Source organism: Lycium ferocissimum, chromosome 5, assembly GCF_029784015.1.
Source record: "Lycium ferocissimum isolate CSIRO_LF1 chromosome 5, AGI_CSIRO_Lferr_CH_V1, whole genome shotgun sequence".
NCBI lineage: Eukaryota > Viridiplantae > Streptophyta > Magnoliopsida > Solanales > Solanaceae > Lycium > Lycium ferocissimum.
Window position 1 is genome coordinate 31490628 of NC_081346.1, and position 10414 is coordinate 31501041.

Sequence of the window (10414 nt, forward strand, 5' to 3'; positions counted from 1 at the left end):
CTTGAATGCTTTTAGCTTGTAGGGATATCTGCGACGTTTGATCCACGAGCTCTCTCTGGCTTCTTGTTAGAATTTCTGCCCCTTTTCTGAATTATGAGGCCCCTATTTATAGTTGTAGGATGAAGGAGTTGTGATAAGGACGAACTACTTTCGGCCAATCAGATTTCAATTGACATGGCGATATTTGATTGGTCGGAACATGTCGCTTGTACACGTGGCACATCTTCATTGGCCTTTGATTTGACTAGGCATGCTGCATCATTTTAACACGTGTCATGACCCTATAGGCTTCTTTGTTTGACTTGGCGTGCCACGTCATTTGACACGTGGCACAAAAGTGGGCCTCTAGAATAAGATGATATCTTGGGCTTGGCAACGTGGGTTCATCATTTGTAGCCCGATTAAATGGGCTAGCCCAACGCATTTGGATTTTTTAATTAAATCCATATTTATTGGACTTAAATAATTCACCCAATTATATTAGCCCATAATTTATTTTATTGGACTAATATCTTGAATATAATCTGAATCTCATTTGGATTTCAATCCAACAAAATTTCGTTATCTACAAATGCCCCCTACTTCGAAACTTGTTGAGGTAGGAATATGTCATTACTCTGAAACAAGATTTTGAAGTATCAAAAAGAACTATAATCTCTCGTGAAGATATTTTGCTTGAGAATTCCTTGTCGGCAGAAAAACCCATGCCCGATTCCTCCATCTCAATTTTAGTCAAATAAGAGTCTAATTAAGGAATCAATTGACCTCTGCTTAATTTATGTGTCCATCGTGAATCAAGCAAGTGTTAGGAATCTTTTAAACATTGCACACCATACAGTTGTCGCTTCTAACAAGGAAACATACAAGTAACTTGCTGCATTGGAACTTTGATTAGAAAAGATCGGAGCTAATGTTCCCACAATGACTTCTCATGCTCTTTCAATTCTAGTTGATTAAGGACACTGGTAACATCTTTTGAGATAGATTCCCATATTCCACGTCGAGATAAAGCTTCCAGACAACCTCCATTCATTTGTTTACCCCGGATTCGGTAACAATTAAATTTGTAAGTGAGGTATGGGATATGTGGATGAATTTTAATCTATTTGGTTGACGTGAAGTGTCAATGGACTTGTTTGTTGCGATATATATATATATATATATATATGAGTGCTTTATTGCTGTGAGAACGTGTATGTGATTGGTGGTTTATGCCAAGTATATATATATATATTAAGAAATATGTTATATTGAATGAATGAGTAAAGCTAAAGAACACCACAAATCTGGATCAATATCAGTGAGAGAGAGCGTCAATATATTTGACTATTACCAAGTTGAGATCTGAAAAAGCTAACCCCAAAAAGGGGGAGAATGTCCTCTATTTATAGGTATGCTTTACGGGCCTTTAATGCAACACAAAAGCCCTTATGAATAAAGAAACCCTAAAAAAGATAAGGTAGGACCGTACGGTTTGACACCCGTACGGTTGTCAGTACAAAATGACATAACGGTTTCCTGACGCGTGCCAACACCGCAACCGGTTAACCGGACCAACGGACACGTTGATCTTGGATCGGCATACCCGGACCAACAGACATGCTTTTTTTGTCTCAGGTCAATTGCATTTGGTACGATACCCCGGTGTGAAGAAAAGACCGAACATGCTCGTGCTCATTTGGTCATACCGTCGGCTCTAGATTCGCCGGTCACACATTGACCCGGTTTTTATCGTATACAGATAGTCCCCACACTTTCCGGATTATAGTTTAACCGGAGTAACGGGAAGTGGATAAGGCCAAAAACCGGTGGTTCCATAAGCTCGTTCTTATCTTCAAATTTGGCGGGAACAGTTATGTCACGTCCTTCTGAATTCGGCCGCGTGTCTCGTCCCGAGTGGTCGACCTCGGGAACCGCCTTAACCCACGTCGCTTCATATCACGTCTCATTAATTGTGGGACACGTGTCGCCATTCGATTGGTTATTCTCTGTAACTGCTACAGTGGAATGCCTATATAAGGCCCAAAGCAGCTCCATTTTTCCACTTTCACTTTCACTTCTCTTCTTTAGCTTCTTTGCTTATTTGGTCGTAGAAGCCTCTGTTATCTTCTTCATTTGCTTTGAATCTTCAAGGTTTTTTTGCATCTTTCAACTGCCTCTTCAATCTCTCTAATATTCCCCTTTCATTGTTTCGTTCTTGTCTTGAATCTTTCATCTGCCACTTCAAATTCTCAAATTTTCACTCTTTCACCTTCAAAATGTCTGTCAACACCGAATCTACTTCCCAGGACATTCCCTCGGTTTCTTCTCCGGGAGCCGAGCCTGTTTTAAAACCCAAAGGTAAGACCTTCGTGGAACCGACTGCCCTGGACATAATACCGTCCAAGCCCAATTACAACCATGAATTTGACGTTAAGAACCATCACCCATCACGGACAGGAGTTTCGACGTAAAGCAATACCCTTCGTCTATTACAGAAGATCTTCTCCCTTGGGTCCGGGCCGAATATGGATGGGATAAGCATCCGATGCAAATGTTCGCCCCCAGGCCCGACGAGTCCATTACCGATCACAGAGAAGGTTCCCTGTACGTTTACCCGTATCTGTTCTCGCTCAAATTCGATCCTCCAATTGATCCGTTTATTCTCGAGATGTGCCAGACATACAACGTGACCTTGGCCCAAATTGGGCCGATTATTTGGAGGATCGTGGCCTGCTCCGCCTACTGGCCAATAACGCAAAAAGGGAATTAACGTTGGCGCACTTCAGCTGGTTGTATTCTCCGAGAATCTTCCGAGGGGGCGTGATAAAGGTCGCCAAACGAGGTCGGAACTCGATTCTTTCCAAATTCGACGAGGATAGAGATCGAGGATGGTTGGAACGTTATGTCCGGGTAAGGACCGCAGACATTATTCCGGCTGATCACATGCCCTTTCCGGAGGGAAAATACATTAACCCCCCCCCCCAACGTATACTCGGATTAATTATGACGCACCCAACCTTTGCGGGCAACCTATTACCCCCCTGGCCTTATTTTTTCTGTATTTTTGTACCTTTTTTGGCTGACGTGGAAAAAAAAATTTAATAGCGAGTGAAAACAGTAAAAATAGTTTTTATATTTTAATAAAAAATTAATTTTTTTTAAAAAACCCATTTTTTTCTCTTTCTTCTTCTTTCTCCTTTTTCTCTTTCTTCTTCTTTCTCCTCAACCACCCCCACCGCCGCCGCCGCCGCCGCCGCCACCACACCGCCGCCACCGATGCCGCCATGATTGAACATAGCCCAGTTCGTGAAATCATGGGCAGTTCGTGCAATTTCTACATTGTTATTAAATTCCATTCCCCATGAATTTTCATGAAATTTAACAAATGGCAAGAGGAGCGGGTTGGACAATTTCCATGAAATTTAACAAACAACAATTTTCATTGTTGTTAAATTCCGATCCATGATTGAACATAGCCCTTAAAAGGAAGAAATTGCACGTTTGTCCTTCAAATAGCAATTTCTTCAAATGGGGGGGGCAAGAGGGGCGGGGGGGGGGGGGGAGGGGGAAGGCCGAAGAAGATAGTTTCTTGAGTTGGGGGGGGGGGGGGGAGGGGGCGGGGGGCGGCCTGAAATGAAGAAGAAGAAGAGGGGTTTATGATGAAATTGAATGTGTGTGTTAATGGAGGAAGAAAATGGGTTGAATGTTTCTTGAAAATAAGCTCTTTATGATTGATGATTAAATTAAATGTGTGTGTTAATGGAGGAAGATCATGGGTTGAATGTGTGTGTGTTAATAGAGGAAGAAAATGGGTTGAATGTGTGTTGTTAATGGAGGAAGAAAGTGGGTTGAATGTGTGTGTGTGTTAATGGAGGAAGAAAATGGGTTGAATGTGTGTGTGTTAATGGAGGAAGAAAATGGGTTGAATGTGTGTTGTTAATGGAGGAAGAAAGTGAGTTGAATGTGTGTGTGTGTTAATGGAGGAAGAAAATGGGTTGATGGATTTCTTGAAATGAAGAAGAAGAATAAGGGTTTAGTGATGAAGAAGACAAAATTAATGGTTAATTAGTGTAAATATAATTAATAAAAGAAAAATCAAATGAAAAAAAGAAAGGAAAAGTGGCAGTGACGTGGCAGCAGCGTGGTAGAGAGTGTGCAACACTCTCCACTGTGCAACTGGGCCTCAATTTTTTTTTTTGCCACGTCAGTCAAAAAGGGTATAAAAATACAGAAAAAATAAGGCCAGGGGGGTAATAGATCGCCCGTAAAGGTTAGGTGCGTCATAATTAATCCGAGTATACGTTGGGGGGGAGGGGGGGGGGGTTATGTATTTTTCCCTTTCCGAAAAAGTGGAATAATAGACGTAAGTTTTTCAGTTGTCTCCTCTCTATAATCTTTCCTCTATACTTCGTCCAAATTTGCTCCTTTACACGCATATGTGAATTTTTTTTTTTTTTTAGCCGAGGCATGGATACCTTCAGCTATTCAGAACCTTTCCGAGTGGGTTGGGGCGATCATTAGCTAACACCCTGATTTAGAACAGACATGGGGGGACCTGTCCCGTGGCCATTGGGTGGCCCAAAATCATGGTAATCTTCTCCCTGATTCGATACTTATTGCATCCTCCAGTTTTCTCTTTTTCTTTCTATAACTCCTTTGGTATTCAGGCTTGCCCAAGGGCTCGGTGGAGCCAAGACCCAAATCAACGGCCGAGACTGCCGCACCGGCTCCTGAATTTGATACGGCAGGGTCATCCCGGCTCATTGCTGCAGCCGGAAAGAGACAGAGAAAGCCCTCGGCCAAAGGGCAGAAAAAAAGAAAGAGGCCGAGGAGCGATGTTCGGACCCTGAGGGATGAATCAGAGTCTCATGTTCTTATTCGAAGGGTTGGTGAGGGCCCTTTCGTCGCCTCTGTTCCGGAGGAAGAAACTGCCATTCTGCCCTCACCTACAACCGAGAAAGGAACTTCCATCCTGACCTCGTATACAGGTGGGGAAGAAGATGTTCTTTTTCCGATTCCACTGAGGTCCATTGAATTTATCGATATTTCAGGTGATGCTTCGCCCGAAGAGGCACCCTTGGTGAAGAAGCCTAGAAGATCTGGACTATCTTCGGACATCGAGGCCGAACAAATGGCAGAGTCAGCCCCGAATAACGAGGCTACAACGGTTACTAGCTCACTGCCAGGTGGCGACCAAGGTACTACATCCGAGGCACCCGCATCTACCGAAGCTGCTGGAGCCGTTCTGGCTTCTTCTACTCCTGCATCGAGGTCCGGTAATCTGGACGACATGTTCTCGAATACCATTCCTGTAACCGGGGAAGCAGCTGGGTTCGGACACCTTCCTATTCCTCGAGCCACGAGGGCGGCTAGCCGGTCCACTGATACGGGCGCGAGGGATTCCCTTGTAGGTATTTTCCCGGCCCCTAGTGTAGAACCGAGAAGGACGAGGTCGGCCGTGATCACCGTCCCCGAGGATTGTAGCTTTTTATCCCGGCCTGTGGGAGTAGCAAGTTATCTAAGGCCTCTTATTTCGGATTCGGATAAGAGAAAGATGGTCGGGGTTCCTTGGCAGTGCCTTATAAACGAAGGCATGCATGCGGGCAACCGGGTAAACTCTACGCTCATCCTTACATAATATTGATGTGCGATTTTCAACTCCGTTTATTCAATTTCTTAACTCGATTTTGTTTCTTCTGCAGAGTGTTGTGCTCGTTAATGAGGGCTTTGTCCGTGCCCAACACGAGGTAACTTAAAGGGCCAGCTGGATGCCCAGGGCCGAGAAACGGAGAAGTTCCAACTCCTCCTGCAGAAAAAAGAAGACCAACTGAGCCGGGCCGCTGCTCTTCCCAACCTTCAATCCGAGCTCGAAGCGGTAAAGGCCGAAAACCTTCGCTTGAAGGCCGCGTTGGCCGATATGGTTGAAAAGAACCGGCTCCTTGAAGCGGATAATGTCAGTCTTAACCAAGACAATGCCCATTTTATTTCGAGGCTTGGTGAACTCGAGGCCACTATTTCCCAACTTCGAAGTGAACTTGACTCGGTCAAGGCTGATACCGTGAGGATGGCAGAAAGGCATCAACAGCTTGGATCCGAAAGTGCTAATAACAAGGAGAAGTTGAGGGTGGTCGAACAGAAAGCCGAGAAACGAGCCCGGATTAGTGACGAGCTCAAGAGAAAGCTCGAGGAGGCTGTAGAGGCCAATGACATGCTTCAGGCCGAGCTTGAGTCGGCTAATCAAATTCAAATAGTTCTTCTCGAAGAGAGATCCGAACTAGAGGCAAAATTGAAAAAAGCTGAGGTCGACCTAGAAGAGTCCCTTAAAGACACGGAGACTGCCGAGGCTCGTTCTACGATTCTGGTCTAGTACGAGCGGTGAAAATCCCGGAGGGTTACCCTCGAACAGGTTGAAAAGGGGTTAGGGGACCTCCAGGCCCGGATACTCGAAGCCAAAGGAATCGAAGAGAGGGCCAAGAAAGCTCTCGATGCTGAGTCTGAAGATTCCGAGCAGACGGTTTTCGAGAACTCCGGTTCCAACCATACCGGGTAGATCAGGGCCTGTACGAGCCTTTATTTTGTTTTTGTTTTTGACTTGTGTGAAAAGTCCGAATGTAAAGACTTAGTTTTATATATGAAATGCGTATTTCCCTTTTGGCTATTATTTTCTTCATTCTTTTATCCAAATGTAGGTTATGATATTTGCCTTAATCGTTTATCCAGTAAGGGATAATCAAAGGTTCGGAGCCACCTTTTTTTGTCCGAATTGCATCTATCTTAACTCATTTAAGTATTGGCTTTTTCTTCGTTCGATATGTTTTTGATCGAGGATTTTATCAAATGGTTTGCCCGCGGGGCTTATTTATGCTTCGTGAATTTAGACGTCTCCGAATCACGTTGGGTATTTTTGGGTCGAGGTTTTTAAATTGTTTGAACCTTTTTCGACCGTTTACTTATAATAGATTAGGTTCGGATACCTGAATCCTTGCTTTTGTCAAATTTTGAGACGGCAGTCCCCATTCGAGGGTGTTAAAAGATTTTGGCTCGGTTCAACGTGACCTTGTTGCCTTTGCCGAATTTTGATGATAGTCCCCGGTATAGGGCATTTAATAAAAAGACATGTCCGAGATGAATTTTTTCATAAGGCTTCTTTATATTGCAAGTGTTTGCACGTACATAATATAAGGATTTCATCCATTTCCTTCTGTTTTTTTGCCGTAGCAAATACTAAGTGGACACGATTCGTTTTTGATCGTTTGGTCCTTACATCAAAACCTAACACAGAAGGTCCGGGTTTACACAAAAATAAGAAACATAAAATTTCGAGGACCTTTCCGGGCAGCACTTAACAGTGTTTCTTCATCCGCTTTGGTGAGTTGAACTCATTCTACCTTTCCGGGATAGGCCTCGATGTGGGTATGATAGTCCCCTAGTGTTTATCCGAGCTGCATGATCGGGTAAGCACTATTAAGTCCCCACTCGAGGGGCAGACCCTCCGTTTCCGGGTACTTTGCCTTGTTTTCATAAAGTAACACGTTGTACTTGTTGCCTCATTAAAAACCTTGTCGGAAAACCCACTTCGGGACAAAACCGTACTAAGGAAAAGAGTGCAACACGTGTTTTCAGACCTAACTTCATTCGGTACTACTTCTACAAAAAAAAAAGAATAAGTTAAATAAAGATGGTCACTAGCGTAGGCATCCATACCTTAGCAATAGTATCTCTTCAAATGAGCCACTTTCCAGTTATTGCGCAACCGTTGTCCGTCCATGGATTCCAGTTGGTACGATCCTTTTCCCGTTACTCCGGTTGTCTTGTACGGCCCTTCCCGGCTCGGACCCAGCTTCCCGTCATTGGGATTCTTTGTGTTCAAAGTAACTTTCCGGAGTACCAAGTCCCCAACTTAGAAATGACGAAAATTGGCCCTCCGATTGTAGTACCTTTCCATTCTCTATTTTTGTCGCTAAACGGACCCGGCGCATTCGTCGCTAGTGTCAATTTTACGGCCATAGCCTCCTCGTTTGACCCGCTGGTGACGTATTTGAACCGGAGGCTCGGTTCGCCAACTTCTACTTGAATCAGAGCTTTGGCCCCGTAGACCAACGAGAAAGGTGTTTTCCCATGCTTGATTTTGACGTAGTTCTGTAAGCCCATAATACCTCCGGCAGCAGTCCCCTCCATCTATGTTTCGATGTTTCGAGCCTTTTCCTTAGATTTTGAATTATTGTTTTGTTCGTGGATTTCGCTTGTCCGTTTGCACTCAGGTGATACGGAGTCGACACTATCTTCTTGATCTTGACCCTTGAGAAATTATTGACCTTGCGCCAACGGGCGAGGGCCGTTATCACAAGTTATTTCGGCCGAGATGCCGAAACGATAGATAATATGGTCCCATATGAAGTCAATGACCTCCTTTTCTCTAATCTTTTCGAAGGCCTGCGCTTCAACCTATTTTGAGAAATAGTCAGTTATAAACAGAATGAAACGAGCCTTACCTGGTGCCCATGTCAAAGGACCGACGATGTCCATTCCCCACTGCATGAACGGCCAAGGTGATATCACCGGGTGCAGCAACTCCCTCGGTTGATGAATCATCGGGGCATGCCTTTGACACCCGTCATATTTTCGGACAAAATTCTTCACATCATCCTTCTTCCGATTCCAGTAATAACCGGCTCTGATAATTTTTTGAATCAAGGCCTCCGTACCAGAGTGATTACCACAGGTACCCTCGTGGACTTCTCTCATCACATAATCTGTTTCTCCGAGACCCAAACACTTGGCCAGAGGTCCCAAGAAAGACCGTCGATACAATTGACCGTCTATTAAGTAGAACCGAGCTGCTTTGGTCCGGAATGATCGTGATTCTTTTGGGTCACTCGGGAGCTTCTCATCTTGCAAGTAGTCGATGTATCTGTTACGCCAATCCCAAGTTAGACCCATTGTGTTTATCTCAGCCTGCCCGTTTTCTACCACCGAATTCATCAATTGCACTACGGTACCGGGGTTGATTTCCTCCGCCTCGACTGAAGAGCCCAAATTGGCCAATGCATCGGCTTCATTATTCTGCTCCCTGGGTACATGTTGCATGGTCCATTCTTTAAACCGGTGTAATATCATCACCTGAGTTTTCTCCAAGTATCTTTGCATACGCTCATCCTTGACCTCGAAGACGCCATTTACCTGGTTAACGACCAACAGAGAGTTGCATTTTGCTTCGACCATTTTGGCTCCCAAACTCCGAGCCAATTCCAAACCTGCAATTATAGCCTCATACTCAGCTTCATTCTTAGTCAATTTAACAGTTCTAATCGACTGTTTAATGGCATCACCGGCGGGGGTCTTAAGAACAATGCCCAATCCACAACCTTTTAGGTTTGAAGCCCCGTCTGTGTGTAAAGACCAGATACCCGAAGCCTTTCCTGAGGTTAGCAAAAGTTCTTTTTCGACCTCGAAAATCATGGCGGGGGTAAAGTCTGCCACAAAATCGGCTAAGATTTGAGACTTAATGGCTGTTCTAGGCTTATATTCGATATCATATCCTCTAATCTCTACGGACCATTTGGTCAATCTACCTGATAACTCGGGTTTATGCATGACATTTTTTAGCGGGTAAGTACTTACTACACATATCGGATGGCATTGAAAGTAAGGTTTCGACTTTTCGACGCACTTACCAATGCCAAGGCCAACTTTTCGAGGTGTGGATAACGAGTCTCCGCATCCCCTAAAGTCCTACTCACATAATATATTGGGAATTGCATACCTGCTTCTTCTCGGACCAAAACACCGCTTACCGCTACCTCGGACACGACAAGGTATAGAAATAGTTGCTCGTCTGCCTTCGGTGTGTGTAGCAAAGGTGGGCTCGATAAGTATCTTTTTAGTTCCCGCAAAGCCCTTTGACATTTCGGTGTCCAGACAAAGTCATTCTTCTTTCTGAGTTGTGAGAAGAAATGGTGACCCTTATCCGAAGACCTCGAAATGAAACGGCCCAGTGCTGCTATCCTTCCGGTGAGCCTTTGCACGGCCTTGACGTTGTTCACCACCTCAATATTCTCAATGGCTTTGATCTTGTCCAGGTTAATTTCAATTCCCCTGTTCGACACCATGAAGCCTAAAAATTTGCCTGATCGGACACCGAAGGCACATTTCTACGGTTTGAGCTTCATGTTGTATTTGCGAAGTACATCAAAGGTATCCTGCAAATGTTTCAAATGGTCCTCTGTTTCCAGGGACTTGACTAGCATGTCATCAATATAAACTTCCATTATTTTCCCTATTTGTTCTTCGAACATTCCATTAACTAGGCGTTGGTAAGTTGCTCCGGCATTTTTTAATCCGAATGGCATGACATTATAGCAGTAAGTCCCGTGTCGGGTAATAAAGAATGTTTTCTCTTGGTCCTCCGGGTGCATCCGGATTTGGTTGTACC

The 10414-nt window shown here is 44.4% G+C and overlaps 2 protein-coding genes across 2 annotated transcripts; one reads left to right on the forward strand and one right to left on the reverse strand.

Annotated features, from left to right (window-relative positions):
* The first annotated feature begins 5899 nt into the window (after positions 1-5899).
* LOC132057718 (uncharacterized) lies at positions 5900-6349 on the forward strand. Its single transcript, XM_059450327.1, has one exon. The coding sequence runs from the start codon at positions 5900-5902 to the stop codon at positions 6347-6349; it is 450 nt and encodes a 149-aa protein (XP_059306310.1).
* Positions 6350-8427: 2078 nt separating this feature from the next.
* On the reverse strand, positions 8428-9576 carry LOC132057719 (uncharacterized). Its single transcript, XM_059450328.1, has one exon. The coding sequence runs from the start codon at positions 9574-9576 to the stop codon at positions 8428-8430; it is 1149 nt and encodes a 382-aa protein (XP_059306311.1).
* Positions 9577-10414: the final 838 nt, after the last annotated feature.